The sequence below is a fragment of the Myxine glutinosa genome, chromosome 1 (assembly GCF_964187855.1).
Source record: "Myxine glutinosa chromosome 1, kmMyxGlut1.1, whole genome shotgun sequence".
NCBI classification, from domain to species: Eukaryota; Metazoa; Chordata; class Myxini; order Myxiniformes; family Myxinidae; genus Myxine; species Myxine glutinosa.
In genome coordinates, this window is record NC_136261.1 from 369,649,200 (window position 1) to 369,676,727 (window position 27,528).

The 27,528-nt window shown below is 46.8% G+C and overlaps 1 protein-coding gene across 1 annotated transcript in view; it reads left to right on the forward strand.

Annotated features, from left to right (window-relative positions):
• Positions 1–27,528, forward strand: part of LOC137413423 (putative E3 ubiquitin-protein ligase MID2) — a 93,178-nt gene that overhangs the window by 19,732 nt on the left and 45,918 nt on the right. The window contains exons 5-7 of the mRNA XM_078770123.1: positions 16,510–16,532; positions 19,109–19,236; positions 26,228–26,287. Coding sequence (XP_078626249.1) covers positions 16,510–16,532; positions 19,109–19,236; positions 26,228–26,287 — 211 coding nt within the window. The remainder of the gene's footprint in view (positions 1–16,509; positions 16,533–19,108; positions 19,237–26,227; positions 26,288–27,528) is intronic.

A 27,528-nucleotide genomic window follows, 5' to 3' on the forward strand; every position in this document is an offset into this window, starting at 1 on the left:
CAGAAGCTTAAGTTATTTTAAAATGTATTTATTCTGAAAATCATTGAGTCCTTCAAGCATATTCTACTATTATAGACTGCCATTTCGTTATCGAGATCGCCTCGCCGTACCGTCAAACATTCCAATGCGTCGATCGCGTCAACACTGCGCATGCGCAAGTGGTCTAACAAGCCGATGGTCTTCCACGATCTCTTCTCCCAGTCCACCAGATTATCACAGACACTTACAACTTCATGACAAACGAGATAGGATCCAGGCCTAACTAAAGAGACCACCCGCAGCTCTCTAGGCCTTCCTGTGGCTTCACACGAACCCGACAAAGAACGTCTTAGTTTCAATAAATGACAATATCCAGCCGATTGGATTCGTGACGGCACGGCACACAGCACTACTCATATCTTTGGAATGGCTGGTTGGATTTGGACAAACTAAACGAAGTTTTGTAGGGGAGAACCGTGCGCGAATGTTGATACCAATGGCGACCCTCACGGACCCGTATTTCCCGAGATAGCGCGCCGGCCCGGCAACAACAGGCACGCGCTGTTGTAGGTACCATTGGAAATTAAAGAAAAAAAAAATAATTGTTGACGCACAGGCTCAAAATCGATGCACGCACTGACCAGAGACCGGAAATATATTTTTCTCGGCCTAACTTTGATTTTTTTCATTTATTTTCATACTTTCCTCAAGCCTCATCATAAATGCTTCCCAATTTACTTCCATTGCAGTTTTCTGATTCTGCCCTCTAATTTTCAATTCCTTTCTCAGATTTTCCAGTTTCTCTTTATCAAAAGTACCATCTTCTGGAAAATTCAACTTTGTATCACCCTCTGTCCACTTACACCATTTCCGAACATCACTTACGGACTCCGACCCGTAATTTTCATACATGTATCTAGCGCAAATTCTCCCATTGGGGGGCTCAACCTGGGCCGAGTTTCCGTGCTTATTGCCCCTTCCCAAGCTTCGCAATTGCAATACGCAGGCTGTTGCACCAAACAACACAAACACCAGGATAAAACAGGGCAAACGCCAATTACTCAAACAAAACAATTTGTCAATACTTAAATTTTACAATTTACGACATGCAGTCTGTTACACACATTTACAAAACTACTTTATTTAACACTTCAAACATCCGGACTCTTACCCAATGGGACTTCCCATCCCATACAACCCATCCTCTATGTTGTGAAAATAAACCAAGTCCACAACTTTGTACCATAGGTAGGTTTAATCTCAATCAGATCTTTAGCATCATCCTGCAAAATACAATCATGCAATAGATATCAGGATCTTGGCATCATATAGGGAGGATCGGTTATCTATCTATAATTCCAGTAATCTCTGTGTGAATGTCTGTGTGTTTGTCTGTGACCGCTGTTTCTCGACAACTACCGGTCCGATATACTTGAAACTTGCCAGGTATATTGCTGGGGACCCGAGGATGTGCCTTTTCAAGGTTTGAAATTAATCGGACAAGTGGTTCCCAAGGTATGGTCACCGTACTCGCAAGCCGTTCGCTTTGGCTTTGCGAATGGACCAAACCATTTCATGTAAATAGAGGGGGGGGGGGGGGTTCTACCGTACTCGCAAGCCGTTCGCTTTGGCTTTGCGAATGGACCAAACCATTTCATGTAAATAGAGGGGGGGGGGGTTCTGTGGTCGTTACTGCCACGTGGTTTCAAAGTTTTTTTTTTGCACGCACGTACGGGCAAGCACGTACATACGGGCACGTCCTAGTATTAGTCAATGCAAGCAAGCCTAGAATGCATGTGCGAGTACGTACCGTTCAGGACTACATGTCATAGTAAAATGTCACAGGAGTGGCTCCGCCTCGCGGACGTCCGAGGTCTTATAGACGCCCCTCTGCGGTTTAAGTGGGCATCACTCCTGGGTTCAACTTTGATATACATTTTCACTACATTCTCCCCACCGTTAGAACTACACTGCCGCTAGGCAGGAATCAAGCGTGCGTCAGCATTAATTGATTGGGGACGTCATTCCGTGTCAGTCGGTCCATCCGTAGCGGTCAGGGTGGCGAATTACTCTGCCGGCACGGGTCCGGAAACTACCGGGTATGGCCTCCCCAAGTCCAGAGTCCCCTGCATCGGAGTAGCCGCTGGAGGCAGGTGTCGGAGGAGGCACCTCAGGGCCTTCATGCAGGGGTGTATTTGACGAAGGAAGGGACAGCAGATGTTCCATAGAGGAAGCTTCGGGGGAGTCTATAGACTCGTAGATCGGTTCGTCGATATCCCCATAAGGGTCGATGACCCCACATGGGGCGAGATGGCGTACGGAGACAGTGGACTTGCGTCCATCTGCCGTCATCACACAAGCATGCTCGGGGTTAGCCTGGAGTACCTGCACCTTATCGACTAAGGGGTCGTACTTGCTTGTGCGAACCGCACGTTTGAGATAGGCCGGCCCCGGCTCAGCGAGCCAACTGGGTAAAGATCGGATACTACCCGAGCTTCTAGGGTGGTGGAACAGTCTCTCGTGAGGAGTCTGGTTGGTGGCCGTACATAGTAGAGCCCTGATCGAGTTCAGCGCCGCAGGTAACGACCAAGCCCATTTATCGAGGCCATGGCCGAGGGTCCTGAGACTTAGCATGACGGCCCTCCATATAATCCCATTGAAGCGTTCGACCTGCCCATTCGCCTGAGGCCTGTACGGTGTGGTGTAACTTGAAACGACATTATTTTGGAGCAAGTAACCCCTCACGTCCTGGGACAGGAACACTGCACCCCGATCGGTCTGCACGTAGGCCGGATACCCGAACATAGAAAACAAATTCTGCAGGCACCGTATGACCGTGGCAGCCGTCATATCCACGCACGTGTAAGCAAAAGGGAATCGCGAGTACTCATCAACGATAGTGAGCAGATAACGAGAGGCACTCGACACCGGCAGCGGCCCTTTGAAATCCATTGCCAATCTCTCCCACGGTCTAGTAGCCCTAACCAGCGTCCCCATGGGAGGGTTGTAAAAAATCGGTTTGAGTTCCGCACATATAGCGCAGTCGCGGCAGATCCGGTGGATGTCCTCATTCGAGTACGGCAGATTACCACGACACACAAAATGAGCGAAACGCGTCACCCCAGGATGATACATAGTGCCGTACAAAGCGCGCAGACCCTCCAGAGTTACGATACCTGCGCACGTAGCCGGCCTCGATAAGGCGTCGGCGACCAGGTTATCCTTCCCCGGGTGATATTTGATGGTGTAGCAGAAGTCGGCGAGTTCGATACGCCAGCGAGTGATTTTCTCATTCTTAATGCGTTGAGCATGTAGGGTGTCGTACATGAACGCTACGCTTTGTTGGTCCGTGATGATTTGGAAGCATCGCCCGAGTAAGTACGGTCGCCATCGCCGAATCGACAACGATGGCATACGCTTCCTTTTCGACAGACAAATGCCTCCGCTCAGCGGAGGTGAGAGTCCGCGAAAAGAAAGCCACCGGGCACCCCCCCTGGGAGAGTGTCGCCACTATCGCATGATCCGATGCATCACTTTCTAAGACGAAAGATTCGCTCTCGTCGATCGTCGCCACAGTGGTGCCGGCGCTGTCGGCCTTAAGGCCCCCGAAGGCTGCCAAGGTGGCTGGACCAATGGGGAATGTGTCGCAGGCCACAAGGGGGCGGAGCTTCGTGGAGAAATTTTGCACCCACTTCGAATAGTGGGCGAACAGCCCGAGAGCGCGCTTCAGCGAAGCTCGATCGCTAGGCGGAGCCACATGGAGCAAAGGTCGCAGACGCTCCTTATCTGGAGAGACAGAGCCATGGGTCACGGTGTACCCCAGAAGATCTATCGTGCATAGAGAGTAACGACACTTAGCCTCATTCATGGTTAGGCGATACCTCTGCGCGACCTCGAGGAAGCACTTCAGATTAGCATCATGATGCCCCTGGTCATACCCACAAACCGTAAGATTGTCCAGATACACAAAGACATCTGTCAAGTTCTCCTTAGTAATGAGGTCGTCCATAGCCCTCTGAAAACAGGCGACCCCGTTCGTTACCCCAAAAGGTAATCGGGTGAACTGGTATAACTTTTGACCCGATTCAAAGGCGGTATAGATGCGATCAGCCCTAGAGATGGGGATCTGATGATACGCACTACGCAGATCGAGAGTGCTATCGACTGAGTACTGGGCCACCTGTCATACCAGCGCGTCCATCCCCGGTAACGGGTAGGCGTCCAGCTGTGTAAAGCGATTAACCGTCTGTGAATAGTCGATTACCATGCGTCGGCGATGGGCTTCACTTCGCACCACTAAGACCTGGGCCCGCCACGGCGACCGGCTAGGTTCTATGATACCCTCCTTTAAGAGCTGGGCTGTTTCTTCCGCAATGAATTGCGCGTCCGCTCGTGAGTAGCGCCGTGATTTCACCGCTACATGAGTGCAGTCAGTGGTCAGGTTGGGGAACAGTGAAAGAGGCTCGATTTCCATTTTCGCTAGTGCACACACAGCAAGCGTGTCAGTCCCACCGAATTCCATTTCCAAACGTCCATGCCGCTTTAGAAAATCATGTCCTAACAGAATGTCGGCACATAAAGCAGGCAAGACCATGAGATGTACATCTGGAAACATGCGTCCCTTTATCACAAGTTTCAATCGACATTCCCCTTTCGTGCTGAGCCGAAGCCCCTGGGAGGCCATGAAGATCCGTCGTGTTGTCCCGAGGACCGGCCACCCATGTTTACGCACCAGTCGTTGATCGATAAAACTATCCGTAGATCCCGTGTCGACTAAAGCCCGCACAAAAATGCCTTCGACCATGAGTGGAATAATGGCTTGAGCAAGGCCGGAAGATCCGGCAGGTATTGAGCCATCCGGGCGAAAAGATCGCGCCTTGCGTGTGGAGCCCACGCCGGCTGCAGTTTTCCGGTCGTTTGAGCGGCCTCCGGAGGGCCCTTGTGTCAAAGGCATAGTTGGAGCTTCAGGAGCTTGTAGTCCGTACGAGCAGCCGTCAGACGGCGCTCGAGTCACGCGAGAAGGATCGCAGCCATCTGTACTTTCACGTGCTGAGGCAAGAGCGTGTAGTTAGTACGTGCTGCCGTCAGAGGGCGCTCGTGTCACATGCTTGGTTTGCGTCAAAGCGGGAGCTTGTCGTTTGGTTGAGTTGCCTTCGGAGGGCGTTCGGATTCCAGTCAAGGACGTTCGCTCCGTGGTCAATCGTGTTCGCGCCATTTGTTTTGGCGGCCCGATGTATCTCACCAAGGTCGAGCATGCAGCCAGGGGCCCACGAGGAGGAGGACCGCTCATCAAACTCGGGTGAGGCGCCCCGCTCCGTGCTCGGTCAGTTGGCTCGGCAATAAGCCCATTCAAGGTCGCGTGAGTTCGTGCGCCCAGCGCGGTCTTTCGACAGACTTTTGCAAAATGTCCTTTTGTTGAACACAAATGGCATATTGCTTCTCGAGCCAGACACGCTGACCTGGGATGCTGTTAGTTGCCACAGAAGTAACACGTTGCATTTCGTACAGGCCTTGGCCTGGCCGCCGTAGCCGCAGCCAAGCCCAAATCCGAGTCCACCCCGGGAGCGGCCAAGGGCTCCGCTAGCGTGGTCGGGTCCGCTCCCGTATCCTCGGCGGTCGCCCTCTCCGGTCGCGCGAGTTGAGAAGTCCCCGCGACGACCCGTGTGTGGTCATAGGCGGTAGATTGTTCCCGGGCCTCCGTGTAGATGTGAGCCACCCGGAGAGCCTCCACGAACGTCAGGTCAGCTGTCTCCAAAAGTCTGAGCCTGAGAGCAGGAGCGCCGATCCCAGAGATGAAAGCGTCTCGGACAAGATCGTCCCGGACTTGCTCGTGAGTGCGGACCTCTTGGGTACTGTCCGCTAGCAGTTGTCGTAGCTCCTGAGCGAAGCGGTCTATCGACTCAGTGGGCTGTTGCCGCTGCGATGAGAGCATATACCTGGTGTATACCACGCTCCGTTTCTTAATGTAAATACGCTTTAGCTCCGCCACAGCGGTATCGTACGTCGTACATCGCCCAATGCTCCGGTAGACGTGGTGGTCCACTTTAGTCTGCTGAATGTCCAGTTTCGTTTCAGCAGTGGGAACGGTCTCCTGGGCTTTGAACTGGTTCTCCAGTGTCCTGGGCCATGTAAGTTAACTCAGAGCCCGAGTCCGCAGCTTGTGGGTCGGCGCTGAAGGTCGGTACATGGATCATCCTGTGTCCCGCCATTTCTGTAGATCTTGATTGAGATTAAATGTTGTGAAAATAAACCAAGTCCACAACTTTGTACCATAGGTAGGTTTAATCTCAATCAGATCTTTAGCATCATCCTGCAAAATACAATCATGCAATATACAGTCACGTGAAAAAGTAAGTACACCCCATGTAAAGTTTTGACTTTTTCACATATTTCAATGTAAAGCTATTTGATCTTCATTTCAACAATATTGATGGATAAAGGTGATGTAATATAACAAATATCATGAAACATTTACATTTTGTAGTCTATTGTACAATTTAAATAAACATAAATGCAAATTTCGCATGTGGAAAAAGTAAGTACACCCCTACATTTATCACGACTTCAAATACCTAAAATTAGAATCAGGTGCACCAGCTCAGGTGCAAATGATTAGAACATCGTTAGAGAGGATCTTGGAGGAACCTGTCTTATTTAAACCTCAGACATTTAGTTTGGTTTGCTCTTTGTTGTTGAAGTGTGCGGCGTCACCATGCCTCGGCAAAAGAGCTCTCTGAGGCCTTCAGAAAGAAGGTTATAGATGCCTACGAGTCTGGGAAGGGATTTAAAAAGACCTCCAAACAATTTGAAATCAATCATTCGACTGTCCGGAAGATCATCTACAAGTGGAGAAGTTTCCAAACAACTGCCAACTTGTTCAAGCCAGGCCGCCCCAGCAAGTTCAGCCCGATAGCAGACCGCAAGATGCTGAAAGAAGTCTCTAAGAACCCCAGAATGTCATCACGGGACCTTCAGGTAGCTCTTGCCACTGTTGATGTCAAAGTGTACGAGTCTACCATTAGAAAGAGGCTGCACAAATTTGATCGTCATGGGAGGTGTGCCAGGAGGAAACCTTTGCTGTCCAGAAAGAACATCAGGGCAAGACTAAAGTTTGCCAATGAACACCTCGGCAAAGACCAGCACTTCTGGAACAATGTGCTCTGGACAGATGAGTCAAAGGTAGAGCTATTTGGCCACAGTACCAGAAGACATGTTTTCACTATAAACCAAAGACAGCATTTGACCACAAGAACCTGATACCAACTGTGAAGCATGGTGGTGGAAATATTATGGTTTGGGGCAGCTTTGCTGCATCAGGGCCTGGGCAGCTCCGCATCATAGAATCCACTATGAATTCTTCATTGTACCAGAGGGTGCTTGAGGATAATGTGAGGCCATCTGTCAGAAAGTTTAAGCTCAACCGAAGGTGGACATTGCAACATGACAATGACCCTAAACATACCAGTAAATCCACCAAGGAATAGCTGAAAAGAACGAAATGGAGGGTTCTGGAATGGCCAAGTCAAAGCCCGGATCTAAATCCCATCGAGATGTTGTGGGGGGATTTGAAACGAGCTGTGCATGCAAGAAAACCCTCAAACATCGCGAATTCTGCATGGAGGAGTGGGCAAAAATTTTTCCCAGTCGATGTCAGAGACTGGTAGACAATTATAAGAAATGCCTACTTGAGGTTGTTTCTGCCAAAGGGGGCAATACCACCTATTAGAGCCAAGGGTGTACTTACTTTTTCCACATGCGAAATTTGCATTTATGTTCAATTAAATTATACAATGGACTACAAAATGTAAATGTTTCATGATATTTGTTGTATTATATCACCTTTATCTATCAATATTGTTGAAATGAAGATCAAATAGCTGTATGTTGAAATATGTTGAAAAAGTCAAAACTTTACATGGGGTGTACTTACTTTTTCACGTGACTGTATATCAGGATCTTGGCATCATACAGGGAGGATCGGTTATATTAGTCAATGCAAGCAAGCCGAGAATACATGTGCGAGTACGTACCGTTCAGGACTACATGTCATAGTAAAATGTCACAGGAGTGGCTCCGCGTCGCGGACGTCCGAGGTCTTATAGACGCCCCTCTGCGGTTTAAGTGGGCATCACTCCTGGGTTCAACGTTGATATACATTTTCACTACACTCTATACCAATGGTGTAGGCATTACACTGTGTGCACATTGGGGATTTTCACCCCTTGGCTCTCTTTGGAGACTTTTACCTCCTGGATATCTGCATCTTCATAGCATTTGAATCACAAACATGCGAGACCTCCAGCTAGTTGGATTTTAACTCTGTGCAATCCAGCAGGCACTCTTAACATTCAAATCATCAGCCCTCTTAACCTCACTGGGGACTCTGGGTTCCCTGTCTGGGAACCCCTTTTCCAAACCATCACAAAGACAACAGGATTCTAACCTGCTTTCTCTGGCCTTATAGATGTTTAAACTCTGAACACTTCGGATCGCGTTACCCGGTAGGTCAGAGACGGGCATACGACCTGCAGTTAGGACATTTACCTTTATTCCAGCCGGCTGTCCGTGTCTGCCGTCACCCAGCCGAGCCCTCCAGTCTCCTCTCTCTCCTCTGGGGTTTGTGATCTTGCCGACTACGCCAATTATTGTTGAAGAATTAGCCTTGCGGTTCGAGTAATACATTTATTAATACAGAGTTGATACATCAAAAAAAAGGATGCATGGAGAACAGCTACACGCGAGGCAGAATGAAGATTATTCTGGCCAGAGTGCGGTGGCTCTGGCTTCATTTCCACATTTTGTCATGGGTGGGGGCCATTGATGTGAAACAGCTGTGGGCTTTTGCCCAAGGCACCGATCTGATAAGGAGTGAGCTCATAAAAAAGAGACTGTGAAAATAGAGTTTGGACAGCCAGGGAAATTGATTGTGTTGCGGGGTCCCCCCCTTACCTCTGGTCTCGGTAGACCTCCGAACCCCGAGAGGGTCCCTGGCAGAAAGATGTGTTATCCTTGGTTGAAATCCAGCAAATAATGAAACCCTCAATGGAACCAGTAAATGAAACGGTCAAATCAATAATGCAACCACACCAGGTTATAAACAAACAATAATATATTATAAATCACACACAAAGAGCCATACAACAATGGGGGCAATCACCCCTACTTTCAAATCTTATGATGCTATCCTTATCAAGCCCCTTAACCCCAAACTCACAGCACCTCCCCCAATGTCTCTGCACCCGTCCAAGGCGAAGTCCCAATGTCTCTGTGCGCTCCCGTGATCGGGGAGTCAAGGCCTGATGTTCAATTGAGGCGTAGGCGAGCGAGACGACCCCGATGTCATGTTGTTCAGCACCCAGCAACACGGCGGTGGAAAGGAACCTCACCAAGACGCGCTCCGACGTACACGTTGCGGTTCAATCCGCGAGCCTCCTTATAATTCTCACGTGCCCTTTCTGGCACAGCCGTCCCCGGCAAACCACCGGGGAATAATGCCCAGCCGACATGACCAAAACCGGTTCACTGTCGGTTGCTCGCGTGGCGAAGATGGCGGACGGCTTTCCCTCGAACCCGGGCTTTGAGGCCAGGATCCTCCGGAACCTCAATGAGGCTACCCGACGACACAGGCTCCACGCACTCCGGCGGTAACTCTTCTCGCCCGAACTTCCCTTCAAGGACGCAAAGTTCACTCGCACTGTACGTCGAACGCTCGGTCCGGAGCTTCAACAACAACGTCTGTTTCACGATCTCATACCGCCTCTCTCCTCTTCTTTGCTCCACCTCTTCCGGTCACGATCCAGATTTCCGGCCACATTTTACCAGGAGCGCTTTTAAATCTTTTAACTATAATAACCCTTTCCCTTCAACCACAATCACCAAAATACTTCGAATCAACAACAATAATCATAACAACAACCCTTAGGGCCGAATCCGTAACACTTCCCCCCCTCAAGAAAGAAAGTTTGAACACCGAAAACTTTCTTTGCATGCCCTCTTTAAACAAGCCAAAGTAAATTCACAACTCAAATCAGCAATCCCCGTGGGCAACAATATTCAACCTCCCCCAAAAATAAAGCAACAAAATTTTACACCACCCCCAGAGCTTTCCAAAGTTAATTCCCTCTGGACCAAGCATCAACAATGACATTGTCCCTGCCCCTCTGATTTTTACTTCTAGTTTCTCTTGAATGAAGGTTAAGGGGTTGTGATCAAAAACCCAAAGGCCAGCAAATCTATAGCACTTTCCCCGGGAGGCCGAGCTGAAAGCCAGGTTCCATGGTGGTTGGGTGGTGAGGCCTGGAAGTATTCACTACATGGACGCCTTTAGGAACGTGGAGTTCACGGTTAGTCCGGGGAAGAAAGTTCACTACATGGACGCTTTTAGGAACGTGGAGTTCACGATTAGTCCGTGCAGGGAAGTTCACTACCTGGACGCCTTTAGGAATGTGGCGTTCACGGTTAGTCTGTGTAGGAATCTTGGCTCGGCGGCTCCACAGCATTCAGTGCTTCAACTTTTCCGGACTCCTAATAATTACGGTTGGACCACTTGTCACAGTGGTCACCTGACTGGCGGTCTCCTTCTCGGCCACTGCTCTGATAATCCTTCCTTCGGGAGCGGTCATAACTCTGGAAGCCTCCATAATAATATCGCTTGTGGCCACCACCACTACTACTCCGTGGTCCTCCTCTGTAGCCCCCTCGACCCCTAGGAAATGCCTTCCCTACTGTGATGGTCCGACCCTCCAACTCGTTGCTATTAAGATCCTTTTCTGCCTCTCTGGCGTCCTTTGACTTTTCAAACGTGACAAAGCCAAACCCTCATGACTTTCGTGTCTCCCTGTCTTTTATCAGCAGCACTTCCAAAAGCGGTCCATAGTTGCTGAAGGCAGACTCCAAAACACCTTCCTTTGTTTTGAAGTTCAGTCCACCTTCAAATAACTTGCTAAACTTGTCGCCATCCCGACCTGGTGTGGTGTTATTTTACCTACTGGGCTTTTTAACAACCATCGGGTTACCATAAACTTGACCACCGGCCAAATCATCCCCGATAACAACTGATACTCCCTCTACAGGAAGCGTGGCTTGTAAACCGACGGTGACCGGTCCTGACACCAAATCGGATTCCAAATGGATGACATGCAGTGGAGCACTAACACAGCCACCAATCCCCTGTAAACGAACACTATCCCCAGTTGCCGTCTCCTCGGACCATGGCAAGATGCCTTCAAGCATTAAAGATTGATGTGCTCCTGTGTCCCTCAATATCCTAACCGGTCTCCGGTTAGTCGAGGCTCCATCCAGTGATACAAACGCCTCGGAAATAAATGGTTGGTCACCCTTTTGAGGGCGATTTCTCACAATGGCCATCGCATTTGGAGTCGTACTAGTCGAACTCCGCTCCTGATTTTCCTTTCCCAGAGCATAACAGTTGGACATCCAGTGTCCAGGTTTATGGCAAAAAGTGCAAGTAGGCCCGGAGGCAAACCTCGTGGTCTGCCAAGGCATGGGGGCGGCGGGCTGCCTCGAGTCCCCCGGACGATAGGTCTGTCTTGGAACCGCAGTCTTCTGATTTCTAGAAGTCGTGGTGTCAAAGTGGACCTCATTTTCATCCCAAGGCCGCCCCCATGGATTTTCATTCTCCGCCCCTGATGTACCATAGCTCCCCTGGCTAGGTCTGGGCGAGAAGTTCGGTTTGTGGAACCCCATCCTGTGTGTTAAGGCATAGTCATCTGCCATGGTGGCTGCCTCATACAGCTTTGGTACTTTCCTTTCCTCCAGATGAACTTTAATGTCCTCGTGGACACACTGTTGGAATTCCTCCACCAGGATCAATTGTCGCAATAGTTTGAAGTCTTTCCCAACTCCTTTTGAATCACACCACCTATCAAACATGGTTTCCTTCACTCTGGCAAATTCCACATGGGTCTCACTCTCCCTCCTAGCCTGGTGCTGGCTTAGCGGTTAGGGTGCCGGCTTGGGATCCTAGGATCCTGGGTTCGAATCCCGGTCGATCGCTAAATTAACACCAGGGGGGGTTGACTCAGCCTGTCATCCTTCCGAGGTCAGCAAATTGAGTACCAGCTTGCTGGGATGAATGATCCCGGTGTGTAACCCGGTTTAGAATAGGTACACCGTATCCCTGCGCATCGTAAGAGGCGACTAAGGGTTGGCGCCAGGACGGGCATCCGGCCATAAAAACATTGCCTCAAACAGGGAACCATGATTGTCATGGGGCCCGCAAGGCTAACCCCTGCTCTAGCGGGGAAAATGGCCTTAAAACGATCATTCATTCATTCTCACTCTCCCTCCTCCTGGCATTCCGGAATTTTTGCCGGTAAGCTTCCGGGACCAATTCATAAGCTTTGAGAATGTGTTTCTTCAATACCTCGTAATCTGCACATTTGTCAATCGGTAAAGCCGAATAAATCTCTTGGGCTTTACCCACCAGAACACTTTGCACGAGTGTGGACCAGTACTCCTCAGGCCAGTTTAACTGTCGAGCCACTTTCTCAAAGTGTGGGAAAAAAACTTGGCTACCTCCTTTTCATTGAAGGGTGGGACCAGCCTTGCATGTCTGCCAACATCCCAGGTGTTCTGACTAGGTGTCGAACCAGTCAGCAGGGATGGTACCTCTCCCCGTTCTCTCATTAACACCATCTCCTTGACTTTAATTTCCTGCTGACGCACCAATTCACGGTCCTTTAACTCCCTTTCGGCTCTTCTCTCCTCTGCTTCGAGTTCTCTTGCAGCTCTCCTTTCCTCTGCTTTTTTTTGTCTTCTAACCTTTCCTGGAGTTCTCTTTCCACTCTCCTTTCCTCTTTTTTTTTTTCTTTCCTTCTAACCTTTCCTGGAGTTCTTTCCTGTACTTTTAACCTTTCCTGGAGTTCTCGTTCCTGTGCTTTTTCCCTTTCCTGGCTCTGTAATTGCGTCTCCAGTTTCCGGAGCTCCACATTTTCTTGCTCTTCTGGTAACCAATCCCAGGCTACCTCTTCCCATGCTTCTAATCCCACCATAGATTGTATCACCACTGTCTGCAACTCTGCCTTATTCATATTAGTTCGGACCTCCAAGCTAAAATGTTTGGCCAATTTCCAGAGGTCCGATTTTACTAACGCTCTGAACTGTGCTTCACTAGGGGTCACTGTAAACTTCTCTGCATCAAACTCCATAGTGACTACTGGTAACACCTGTTAACCTTCACACAATAATTTTTTAACAAACAAAAAAAACAAAAAATTCTTATTTTTTTGTTGTTGTTGTTTGTTTTTGGAAAAAATTTGGGAATGTTGGAAAAAGTTCCAAATTTGGGAATTCTGGGAATGTTAGGGAATTCTTTCCCGGACTAAATTTAGGAATTTTTAGATCCCGGACGCAGACTCAATTGCGAGCCCACGAATATCAATTGGACGAGCCCCCAATTTCTGTTACGGGGTCCCCCCTTACCTCTGGTCTTGGTAGACCTCCGAACCCCGAGAGGGTCCCCGGCTGAAAGATGTGTTATCCTTGGTTGAAATCCAGCAAATAATGAAACCCTCAATGGAACCAGCAAATGAAACAGTCAAATCAATAATGCAACCACACCAGGTTATAAACAAACAATAATATATTATAAATCACACACAAAGAGCCATACAACAATGGGGGCAATCACCGCTACTTTCAAATCTTACGATGATATCCTTATCAAGCTCGTTAACCCCAAACTCACGGCACCTCCCCCAATGTCTCTGCACCCCTCCAAGGCGAAGTCCCAATGTCTCTATGCGCTCGCGCGATCGGGGAGTCAAGGCCCGATGGTCAATTTAGGCGTAGGCGAGCGAGACGACCCCGAGGTCACGTTGTTCAGCACCCAGCAACACAGCGTGGAAAGGAACCTCACCAAGACGCGCTCCGACGTACACGTTGCGGTTCAATCCGCGAGCCTCCGTATAATTCTCACGTGCCCTTTCTGGCACAGCCGTCCCCGGCAAACCACCGGGGAATAATGCCCAGCCTACACGACCAAAACCGGTTCACTGCGGGTTGCTCGCGTGGCGAAGATGGCGGACGGCTTTCCCTCAAACCCGGGCTTTGAGGCCAGGATCCTCCGGAACCTCAATGAGGATACCCGACGACACAGGCTCCACGCACTCCGGCGATAACTCTTCTCGCCCGAACTTCCCTTCAAGGACGCAAAGTTCACTCGCACTGTACGTCGAACGCTCGGTCCGGCGCTTCAACAACAACGTCTGTTTCACGATCTCATACCGCCTCTCTCCTCTTCTTTGCTCCACCTCTTCCGGTCACGATCCGGATTTCCGGCCACATTTTACCAGGAGCGCTTTTAAATATTTTAACTATAATAACCCTTTCCCTTCAACCGCAATCACCAAAATACTTCGAATCAACAACAATAATCATAACAACAACCCTTAGGGCCGAATCCGTAACAATTGGTTGGAGTGGGGAAGAGAACCGAGCACAATGATTCAAGTGGTGGAATGAGTTTTATGGCAGAAGCTGTTGATACAGGTGACTGGCTGTGTAAAAGGGAGGGCAGCTGCACCGAAAGCTCGTGCATTCTTTCAGGTCATAAACCATGGAAACGTGGGACGGAAGAAGTGCTCACCTTCACTTCAAGACTCTCTGCTCACCTTCACTCCTTCATTCCTCTTTTCTCCCGCCTCTGGAACAAACTCCCTCACTCTCTTCAATCCCACTCCACCCTCCAAGTCTTTAAAACAGCTGTTCACCACCATCTCTTATCTTCCCCCATCCAAAACCTTGATCTTTTCTACCCCTGCTAATTTCACCCCAATTCCACTTTTTGAAATACCAACTTTTGTCCTGGAAGTCCTTGGTGTCCTTGTGCTTTATACTTCTCCCTCCCCCCCCCCCCTTCCCACGCCTCCTCCCCCCGGGCCCTCTCCCTTCCACACATCTCCCTGCTCTCGGATGTTGTGTGTGTGTGCTTCCCCTTTTCTCCCCATCTTGTCTTCCGCTCCCTCTTTTTGTGTATTTTGTTTGTCTGGTCGATTTGTTTGTGAAGTTAATGTTAGCTCTTTCACGAGCCTCGATTCAGTATACAAAAAAAAAACAAAAAAAAACACAAGTGCAGTTTTAAACTGGGCTTGGTAAAATGTGCTTTTAAACATGTGGCCTTTGCAAGTACAATTTAACTTGATTAAAATCATTCATGCATGAATGACATTCCACGATAAAGCATTCATTAATACAAGTATTTAAGCAAACGATACACAAGTTAGCAGCTATTTCGAGTATATATGAAATATAAGCATTGTATTTGCATATGTGTATTCATTAAATTGATATATGTGGGAAAATTACATACCCAGACCAGGAATCGAACCCAGGTCATTCTGGAAAACCGAACCAGTGCTCTGCCATCTGAGCTATCTGGGCGACCTTGACTGAGCATGCAATTTTCCCACACAATGATTGCCACTCTCTGTCAATGCTTCCGGGATACTCGCTGCCAACCACAGGAGCACTAAGGGCCTGAACAGGAGAGGTTCTTCCTCCAATTGGGGGGACAAATCCGTATTCTCTGTTATGAACACCACTGGGGGTGGAGTGAAGCAATTAGATTAATGAACAGGATTATAAATAATTAAATTTATATATGTGGGAAAATTACATGCCCAGACCAGGAATCGAACCCAGGTCGTCTGGAAAACCGTACCAGTGCTCTGCCATCTGAGCTATCAGACAGGGAGACGGAGACGGAGACAGAAACACAGAGAGAGAGAGAGACAGAGACAGGATTTGTCCCGTCCCGTCCCCCCATCCTCCCCCCCACCCCAATTGGAGGAAGACCCTCTCGTGTTCATTAATCTAATATGTGTATTCACTAATTAATTTGTGTAAATTAAATGTACCCAAAATTACTTCCGCAAGGACCACACAGAATTATGAGTGGATAATATATTACGTGCATGAAAGCAATAGTACCACTGTAGAAAACGATGAAACATCAATAAATGTGACGTGTTATCGTGATGTTTTGTCTCGGGTAAAGGGTAGCTGAGATATAAGAAACCTTGTCTGTGACTTAGCATGCCTGGTGCATTCAAAGAGTTTCAACCTAAGTTATTAAAAAGCTAGGGTCATAGCAAATGGTCTTGAGGGTCTAATGGGGTCTTAAAAGTCTTGAGGGATCTTCAGGCTCTAAAGTTAAAGCTCCATGAGGTCCACAGTTTTAAGGGTCTGAATGTGTAAAGGATCTAAAGTCAAAGGTTTGTAAAAGTCTGCGAGGCCAAAAGGGTCGAAGGGGTTTGAGGTTTCACAGGGTCTTAAGTAAAAGGTCTGTAATGGTCGAAAAGGTCTAAAGAACCTTAAATGTCTCAAATGTACGTTCCAATCGTGCATAATTAACGCTAAACCGCACATGAACAGTTGAGTAACAACATGGCGCCTATTGTTAAGTTCACTGAACTCTAGTATTCTATAGCTCTGGACCAGATGGCCCCCACCTGCATCAGACTTCCTTGTAATCTGATTCTGATCCTTGTTTATTTCCTACCTTTTCAGGTCTACAAGGATTTGCTGTGCAGGTAAGACTGCAAGAGTATCTTTCATGTCCTTTATCATGTCCCTTTCATGTGTATTTTAATCACATGTGTAGTAAAGAAAACAAATGTGTAGAAAAGAACATAAAATGGGTATTTAATCACTCAGCACTGAATTGAACTTCCGCAGAGTTCTCGTGTGGGCACAATTCTGGCACAACTCTTCCGATTAATTGACCTGCCAAAATAAATCAACAAGAAATCCTCATCTTGTTCCGATGATGGTTCTTTCTCATAACATTGGAGATTCACTGAACGTTGAAAGAAGGATGTGATGTCCAATTTGTGCCAATTTGTGGATTTCCAAACCCACGTTACAGTTAAATGTATGGATTAGTATGGTCCATGTTCGTGTAGTTAGCCTTCGCAATGTAATAAGCAGGGGAATGTAGCTTTAAAATTGTCTTGTTTAAATGTACACCGTATGAGGGTGGTGCGTTGCAATGAATAGTTATGGTTTTAGGTTAAGGCAATCGTATGTATGGCCTCCTGTCACGTCCTCGGGTGAGGCGTCAAGGTGAGGCCTTGGCAACATCCTGAAAAGGGGAGACAGGAGTGGCTTTAAAAGGGGGCGCAGTTGTCCGGAAAGTGAGGGAAGGAGTTATGATTGCCTCTCGAGTGGCAGAGTTCCCATTCCCGTCTATGCTTCAAGCCAGTGTGAGGCACCTTCGATTTTTATTGTCTTGTATATAATTATTTATTTATTCAGTGTTTCCCCGTTTTCTTCCCTTTTTTATACCGCCATTGTACCTCCTTCAGGTTGATCTTCCCTTGTTATTTGTGTGGAAAATGAACCCCATTTTAAAAGAGCTAAGATTCTCCTTTGTGCTTCCAGCGATCCCGTGCGCACAAAGCAGCCATTAATCTGATGTGTCAAAGGGAGTAACAGCCAGTTCGGTCCATCCATCCAATGGTCCAAGTTAACAGCTTGGACACATCAATTCTTTTTCACACTCGCTCAGCCGATGATTCTCCAGACTCGGTCGACGGTCATGCTATTATACTCGTGATTGTTATCCCCATGCTTTTTGAAAGAAAAAAACAAGAAAAGAAACGGTGGGATATTGTAATTGGCTTCGTCTGTCTGTCCATCCCTCCGTCACACTGTCACCTCCTCAGCGGTTGTACATAAATTCTAATTATCACCACATTGCATGAAGGTACAAGATCAGTATTTGTGAATCATTTTTGGCCACACTTCCGGTGGAGGTGTATAAATAGATCATGGTTTCAGAAGGTCATGATGGTTGTAAACCCCCTTCTGCAGGTTTCAAAAGATCCAGTACCAAAAAATGTTTTACGGGCACATTTTAAAATATTTTTCATGAAACTTTGTAATCTTTTTTAATGAATGCATTCATCATTGGGGAACGCATTAAATATGTCACACATTTTAGGATTTGACCCCTGGTTCATGCCACAGGGGGTGGGGGATCTGGGGTCACGGGTCAAAATGGAAAAATGTTTTTAATGTAAAATTTGATATTGAGTCATTTATGGTGGAACTTTTTTGACATCTTTCAACCTTGCTTTAGGTGGGAATTGTGGGCATTTACAATGGCAGCCATAGACTTCGTAATATCCATTGTCAGCTCGTTCCCAGCAGATGGGGTTTTGCAATCACCAATGTGTGTGTTTGTGTCCGTGCGTCTGTCCGGGTTGTAACTTGTTTTACCATTTCAGCTTTTCTCATCAAATTTTCAATAAAGCTTTATTAAGAGATTATGGAAAAGCCATATTCATAATTTTGCCAAAAAGTGAAAGGTCAGCGTCGCTTAAAATCGTCAATTTTCATCCAATTGACCTGAAATTTTAAGAATTTGCACATTGGGTGACTGAATTGGTTCACCAATCAAAAGCGAGCAGGCAATTGTTTTTTCAGATCAAAAGTTCAAAGGTTAAGGATGCATACATCGTCAATATTCCTCCGATTGACCTGAAATTTTAAGAATGATCATATTGAGTGACTGAATTGGTACACCAATCAAAAGTGTGCAGCCCATTGTTTTATTTATTTTTTAGATAAAAAGTTTAAAGGTCAAGGTTGCATAAAATTGTTAATTTTCATCTGTTTGACTTTAAGTTTGCGCAGGGTTTGCATATTGGGTTACTGAAGCCAATTGCATTTTGAAGTCAAAAGGTCAAGGTTGTCTAAAATCGTAATTTTTATTTTTATTTTTTTCTTGTTTTTGTCATGTTTAGCAAACGGAAGTCTGAATACAAAGCAGAGGCTGTCTTGTCTGCCTTTTCATTTTCAGATGCTTATAACTTAACTTGAAATGATTTATCAGGTGGATGATTCCCCAATGTCTCATATTTTGTCTACCTGCAAATTTAAATGATTTATCAATGGATTTTGCAATACTTTGATCACAACGATTTGGCAGCTTCGTCCAATTTTGACTTTTTGAACATGTTACTTACTTACTTCAAATGTTTGTGCAAAAAAAAAAAAAAAAAAAAAAATTATTTATTTATCTATCTCATCCATTACCTTATTCTCACTGGCAACCCTCACCTTCCTTCCTTGTTGAATGAATGTTTCTCTCCTCCCAACGAAGACTGGAGTCCAGGTCACATTTTTCAACCACAGAGCCTGCACCACCCAGATTGCTGGACTTCCCGGTAGAGGAGCAGAATGTGGACTCACTTATCCAGATCAATGACAATCTTCTGAAAGAGATCCAGAGTAAGTGATAAAAGTAGATAAGATTCCTTTAAATGAAGTTTTTTGGAAATTAAAAAATGAAGTTTATCAGATCAGTGCAGTATAGACCTGCGTTCTGCAGCCTTTTTAGCCCAGGACCCAATATAAAACCCAGGCATCCAGTCACGACCTATCGAACCCCCCCCCCCTCTAACCCCCAAAAACCGTCACGGAAATATCGATTGCTTATGACGTTAATATATTGGTAAGGGTTCGGTTCATCATCTTTGTACAGTAGTACAATTCGTAATTGAACAAAAAAGCAAAGTGACACAATCATACCAAACACTGTCCTTATTTTGTTGTTATTTTGTTCGGATCTCCACGACCATGATGAGAGAGAGGGAGAGCGAGAGACCATGCCCCCCTTGAGAATGAGCAGCGACTTCGATCACAGACACCACACACTTGATATTATTGTCAGCCAATCAGGCGTAAACTCCCTGCCTTGTTAGCAGCTTCGGAAGAGATGAATCTGCCCCGACGATGAATCCGGATGAAGATTTAATGATGAAGATGAAGATGATGATGATGATGAAGATGAATCTCACAACATTCATTGGCGGTGTATCTTTTGTGAACTAGAATAAAAGTTTAACTATTAAAGTGACACGCCAAGATTAGGTGTTTGAACGTTATTTTAATCTTCATCGTGAATAGTTGATGAACTTAAAACGTAACATGAACTGATAAACAAAACAAGAATAACTTTTACTGAAAAACCCCGCTATGCATCTGAACTTATATCCAGGTTCAATGATCCGTTATCATGAACAACATTAAAGAAACAACTTTCACTGAATAAACCCGAAAGTGAAACTTACAAGCCTAATTCAAATGTTCCGTTAGCAACATTGTAGATGTGGATTATCCACATTAGTGCGATGGTTGACTTTGCATATTGGCTACGAGATCATCGATTCGGCTTTGAAGCGGCGACAGTGCGATTCTCAGGTGGGCGCACAGGGCCACCGTCTCCAGTTTGTTTCGATACTTGGACTTCAGATATGTCACCGTTGAGAAACCTGCCTCACACATCCACGTCGTCATGAATGGCATCAGGAACTTTACCGCGAGATGTGCAATCTATGGGTACTCATGAGACACTGTCAGCCAAAACTTTTCCAAAGTGTCATTCCTGAACAGTCTCAAGTGTACCGTCGGACACGATGTCGATCAAGTCCTCTTTCAATCTGTTGGACAAGTTGCAGCACTGCTGAACGTCGACTGAATAAGAGTCTCGTATCCACTTCTTCTCCACACCTGGATCAACAGGAAAGTTTTCGTCAAATCGTTTGTGCAGGTTCACCAGATGTTCGACGATGACATCCTTAATGTCCACACGTTCCTCAACACTCTTGCTGAGCAGATCATCCAGGTTTTCGAACATGTCAAATTCATCATTGGTCTGTACTCTTCTCTTCCATAGATCCAGCTTTGACTTGAACGCCGCTATCTTGTCATACATTACGAACACGGATTTCGCCTGCTTGTTTGTTTTGCCCTGGAACGATATGTTCAGATTGTTCAACAAGTTGAAGATGTCGGCCAAGTATGCCAATGTTGCGATGAATTTGTTGTTTTTATAGTAGACTGCCAGGTCTGACCTAGCCACCTCCAAGAATGCAAGGACCTGGTCGCGAAGTTCATACAATCTTGCCAAAGCATCTCTGGAGAGCCAGCGAACAGCTGCAAAATACAGCACCGTGGTGTGTTCTGCATCTTGCTCCTTACACAGCTCTGCAAACAACCTCGAATTTAGGGCACTCTTCCTGAGATGGTTGATTGTTTTCACTGCAATGTCCATTACTTCGGCAAGTCCAGGTGACGTCTCTTTCGCCACTAATGCCTCGCGGTGGAGGAAGCAGTGGGCCCAGCTTGCCTCTGGTGCCACATCTTGGATGAGCTTTATGACACCGCTGCGCCGACCTGTCATCGATGCCGCACCATCGGTACAAACGCCAACACGGTCTTCCCACCTGAGGCTATGCAATGCGATGTGTTTGACTGCGAATATTTCTGCGGCCGTGGTTTTGGTCTGTAGCTCGTCACATGCCAGAAGATCCTCCATAAAATCATCGCCATGCCGATAACGAACAAAGATGAGGATCAACGCCTTCTGTGTGATGTCCATTGACTCGTCCAACTGGATGACAAACTTGTTGGCCTCTAGGTTTGCGTACAGCTGGTGCTTGATGTCTTCGCCCATGTCTATTAAACGTCGGCGAATCGTGTCGGCAAAAAGCGGATTGGTGCTTATCTTGGAAGCCGCCGTCTCTCCAAGCACTTCTCTGCACATCGCCTTGGCGCATGGCAGGATGAGTTGCTCTGCAATACAAGATAAATAAAATAACACATGAACATTTCTTTCACTTTATGATTTATGTTGATTTTGTTCTGAGGCAGCGGTTCTTAACCTGGGGGTCGTTTGGGGTTTAAAAAAAACATATCAATTTGTTGAACCCATTTTTAGGAACCCAACAAAGGTACATATACCACACACTATTTTGTTCGCGTATGCGCATACGTCACGACCCTCAGGTTAAGAACCGCTGTTCCAAGGCATTATTTAAATTCAATATGTACGATGTGATTGCCGTACATACTTTTTAAAAAGAGGCAAAGTTCAAGAATGGCTGTATTGCAACAAACAATAAAACTCACGAAGTTGTGATATACCAATGTATACATGGCACGAATAATAGTAAGCAAGAACCCGACACATCAATATTCTAAAGACGAAATGAAAAACTAAATTTAACTATACTTACAGCGCCATGTATTACTTTGTGAACCTACAAACCGCCAATGCAGTGAAATACTTTTACAAAAAAAACCAAAAAACTTACCTGCAATAGTGTACAGTTTCTTTTCTTTGGCTATCTTCTCCGCCACCAGGTAGCTGGCTTTGGTCAGTCCCTTCGACGGAAAAACAGCCGAACTCATTACTGACTTGCTGTTGTTCATCTCGCATTCTTTCCGGAGAAAAAAATCCCGCGACTTGTTGGCATGATCTCCATGCTTCTTCTCGAGGTGCCGTTTCAGCTTTTGGGGCCTGAGGGACTCGTTGGCCAACACGTCAAGGCATATCACACACTGTGGTCGATGAACATTTTGCTTATCGATATTCAAGGTGAACCCATAGTTCAGGAACACAGGCTGATACTTTCTAGCCATGGCGAGTACCTTACGCTCACAGCTCAATCTTTCGAATGAAAAGCAATGAACATTCGCGTGTAGGAAACTAAATGTATTGTTACGGTCCGCGGATTAGATGTTATTTTTACCGAGCGGTGGTGTAACCGCGGCCGAACAGTTGTTCCCTGACTAAAACCCGATTTACCCAAACGTTGGCCGTATCGCGCCACAGCTACTCAATCGGGAAAACTCTAAAGCGACCGAATGCAAAGAGGAAGAAGACGTACAGAAGAGTAACGGGATTTATTATTTACACACACAAGCAAAAAGGAGCAGTCACGATTATGTACAGGGACATGAGACGCAGGTGACACAGTGAAAATTACTAGCTTATATAGACTTAGTTACTACCCAGGACAGAACAAACATAACAAACTCACGTAGGCAAAATGGGGAACTTGCGGGCAGGAATGGCTGGAAAGGATGAGCAGGTGGGATCACAGGGCACAGCGAGCAGGTCCACTCCGGGCGGGAAGCGAGAAGCCGGCAGCGCCTTGAAATGCGCTTTACAGCGCACACCGTCAGGGCTTCACGCGGCTGGTTGAAACGGGGCTGCACTCCTCGGCTGTATCTCTCGTGTAGCTTGCTTCGTAAAAGCTCCTCGGCTTTCTCTTGGACCCTTCCTTTTCGTGTACCTCTCCACGCAGCTCAGCTCAGCCTTTCTCTCACTTCTCTCCAGCTCATCTGCGATTTTTGCACCCTTCTCGCATACCGTTAGCACGGGTCTGACATGCCCTCTTCGGTTTCGGTACCGCCCTCTCCCCCGTGCTCTGTCTCGTGACCTTGTATGGTAATCCCACGGGCTTGTCTCCTTATTTGGGCATCGCGCCGACGGCACGCCCCTCGTGGTGAGCCACGGGCTTGTTTCCTTATTTGGGCATGGGGCTGCACAGCCCCGCCCTTCGTGGCGCGCCCTGGGCTTGCCTCTCCCTGGCGACCCCGCCCCTCCTGTTCCAACAGAGCACGGAGCACATTTTCACTATAGCAGCGAATTGAGAGGGCGTGCACCCCATGCTTGTGAACTGCTTTACCCACAGATGGAGAGTTTGGCTGGGAAATGGAATTATTGAAGGGGAGCTATTCTTAATGGACAATTCGGTGCAATGGAGTGTCATTCTAATGGAAGACAAGGCCTTACTCTAAAACACATAATAAGATATAAGCTATCGAACAGGGGTATTCTATGATTGGCTGACGTGTATGCTTTATGGACTAATTACCGAGACACCCTTTTTACCTTTACACTACGGAGGTATTTACAAGGAATCATTACATTTTACAGAGGGTGATATTTACAACAATTTACTATACAATACAACACAATAAAAAAAAACAATCCTCATATCCGCAACAGTATGATCTGACTGACCGGATGCATGCGCGGTACATCGCGGTGCAGCATGGTAGAAGAGTCCACACTATAAAGTTTGTGTCGGCGTACGTTTGATCTCTGTTTTGTTCAGTCGGGAGAAATAAATTGTCGATAAAGTTTTTTCCCGCGATTTATGAAACGATCGTGCGACCCATTGAAAATTCGTCACGACCCATAGGTTGCGGAACGTCAGTATAGACTGAGTGAGAAAGCCAGGGCAGGTACGATTGCAACTGAATGGGATTAACAAATAGCTGACAGTATCTATATTTGGGGTGATCAAGAGCTTTTATAAGAGATCCAATTATAATTTGAGGAAGGGAAGAAACAGCCAGAAAAACGGAGATATTTGTCGCTTTGACGGTGCCCCAGTAAACTGGGGAAGCCACACCCCACAAGACTCCCCGTGGGTGGTACCACATGCATGGTCCGATTTTGTTCAAACGACACAAGCTCAGTACATGATGGCATACACATGCACCTCACTTTAATTTGTGATCTGAGCCAAGATGGCCAACTGGCAGCCTTTAATTCTGTTCAGCAAAATTACTAAAACCACAGTGGCAATGACGTTTTATGTCTTTCTCCTTGTATTCTTTTATTTCACCTCTCATTTGTTCTCCAAATACTCCAATTTACCCCCTATTATTTGCTCGAACATGGCCTGAATGAACGTCCCACCAGACTCTTGACCGACATTCACACCTGTCGAAGGGCTTCGAGTGATGTCCAGAGCGAGAGAGGTTCCTATTCTAGGCTCCCCCTCCTCAGTCAGGCACTACCCTGGCTCACCACCGAGCAAATCGCCACCGAGAAAATAAAATCTCTTTTAAATTTTGAATGCCCATTCACGCTTTTGTTACGCTACAATTGGATTTATAATTTTCCTTGGGGAAATTCAATGGGTTCTGCACAGCAAAGGGAGATCCCTATCCCAAGACAATGTCCATATCCTAAGCAGCAAATATCACATCAGCCAGCCTCCGTTAACAGGGGCCGTCTCCTCTGGGATCTGTTATCTGGCCAACAGCTGAAAGGTCTAACTACTGCATTCAGTGCAATTAATGTACAACATAACCGTTCCCCAACGTCACCAAAAATGAACCAAATTGAACGGTTTCTTACTTTTATAAGAAAATGTTTCTTCCCTTTACAAGGGTTTATATATAAAAAGGGAACCATGATGATTATCATAGAGCCCGCAAGGCTAACCCCCGCTCTGGCGGGGAAAATGGCCTTAAAAAAGGGAATTTATAAGGGTTTATTTATGATAAGCATGGGGAAAAAGGTGGATGGGAGGTGAAAATCAGACAAACCATGCGAGTCAACATGCAGACACAAAGATGGATGTGGGGAAATGCAAACGTCTATGCAAGGAGGAAGAAAGAACAATCCTAACCCCATGAGGCGGCACAGCCCAGACCACTCTCTCAGGAAACAATGGGGGTAAGCAGGCAAGGACCTCCCTTTGGCGTGATGAGTGGTGTGCAGGGTGATGGTGAAGCTCGGGAACAGAAATTATGGATGAAGAGGAGGGAAGGGATTGTAAGGTGGCATCCACGTTTCGAGAGCAATCCTCCCTGAGCAACGAAGAAGCAGAAAATGAAGAGACCCAGCGAGACAAAGAATGAGAAAAAGACCAATCTTCGTTGTCTCCAAGGGTCCCGCTTCAACTCTTCCGTGCGCATGTACAGACCCATCCCTCGTAGACATTGGGAGTGCCTCCTGTGGTGGGTCCCATGATTAGCTACCCGCTGCTTGTGGGAGGTGCCAACCTCTGGGATGCCATACCCACAGGGGTGCCCCAATAAAAATAAAGTCTGCTACCATTGCGTCTTTTTATGGTCCTCAACGAGCCCCACCCACTAACAAGTTTTTACACACATAATCTCACCATGACTATATTGTCTATAAATTATATATGCTCCCTCTTCAGCGTCACATGAAACAAGACAACTTACTCTGATAGGTCCCTGATACATGGCAATCTAATCTACTCGAAACACAGGGTCTATGTTACACTTACCACAGTTTCGCTATGAACCCCCCACCTGCCCCCCTCCTTCCACATCACAATATTTCATGGGTTGTTTATATTTTATCTGAAGTTTTGTTTATCACTAACCTTACCAGATGTCTAAAATTGGCAGGGAATCATCACCAAATGTGTAAACAACATTGTGAAAATTTCAACAGGTTTTCAAAGATTTTTGGACACGCTTCACTTGCATCTGATGATAAGTATCTGAGGATTTTGTGGTCTTGTTTATTAAAAATTGACATGTATATCAATATAGACAAAGTAGATTGGGGTGGTGGATTTTAAATTCAGATCTCGGCATTTGAAAAATATCACCAAATGATTTTAATTTCACGATTTTTTTTGTTCATTAATTTCCACAGCAGAGTTGGTGAAGCAGGTGCAAATTGGGGACCTGGAGTTCAACACCCTGAAACGTCTTTGTAAGTGAAAGGGATGGTGGAGGAGAGGGTGGTAAACGTGGTGGAGGAGAGGGTGGTAAACGTGGTGGAGGAGAGGGTGGTAAACGTGGTGGAGGAGAGGGTGGTAAACGTGGTGGAGGAGAGGGTGGTAAACGTGGTGGAGGAGAGGGTGGTAAACGTGGTGGAGGAGAGGGTGGTAAACGTGGTGGAAGAGAGGGTGGTAAACGTGGTGGAAGAGAGGGTGGTAAACGTGGTGGAAGAGAGGGTGGTAAACGTGGTGGAAGAGAGGGTGGTAAACGTGGTGGAAGAGAGGGTGGTAAACGTGGTGGAAGAGAGGGTGGTAAACGTGGTGGAAGAGAGGGTGGTAAACGTGGTGGAAGAGAGGGTGGTAAACGTGGTGGAAGAGAGGGTGGTAAACGTGGTGGAAGAGAGGGTGGTAAACGTGGTGGAAGAGAGGGTGGTAAACGTGGTGGAAGAGAGGGTGGTAAACGTGGTGGAAGAGAGGGTGGTAAACGTGGTGGAAGAGAGGGTGGTAAACGTGGTGGAAGAGAGGGTGGTAAACGTGGTGGAAGAGAGGGTGGTAAACGTGGTGGAAGAGAGGGTGGTAAACGTGGTGGAAGAGAGGGTGGTAAACGTGGTGGAAGAGAGGGTGGTAAACGTGGTGGAAGAGAGGGTGGTAAACATGGTGGAAGAGAGGGTGGTAAACGTGGTGGAAGAGAGGGTGGTAAACGTGGTGGAAGAGAGGGTGGTAAACGTGGTGGAAGAGAGGGTGGTAAACGTGGTGGAAGAGAGGGTGGTAAACGTGGTGGAAGAGAGGGTGGTAAGCGTGGTGGAAGAGAGGGTGGTAAACGTGGTGGAAGAGAGGGTGGTAAACGTAGTGGAGGAGAGGGTGGTAAATATGGTGGAAATGAGGAAGAATGATGTTTGATAAGGAGGATAAATGATTGTCTTTTTTCTGGGTCTACCTTTGTCTTTTTGTTTACCTTTGACCTCGTACCAATGATTGGTGCATTTCATGTTCAAATCAGTTGGATTTTTACCTGCGCCACCGAAGGTGTAATATTTTCACCCCTGTCTGTTTCCTTGTCTGTCTGAACAAGATATCTCAAAAAGTTGTGGACGGATTCAAACGGAATTTGGCAAAGATGTAGCGTATGTGACAAGGACGAAATGATTAGATTTTGGTGAAGATCCGGATTCGGATCCGGCTAGTAGAATTTTTAAAGTGATTCTTCACCATTCGGAGATGGTGCCAAAAATGA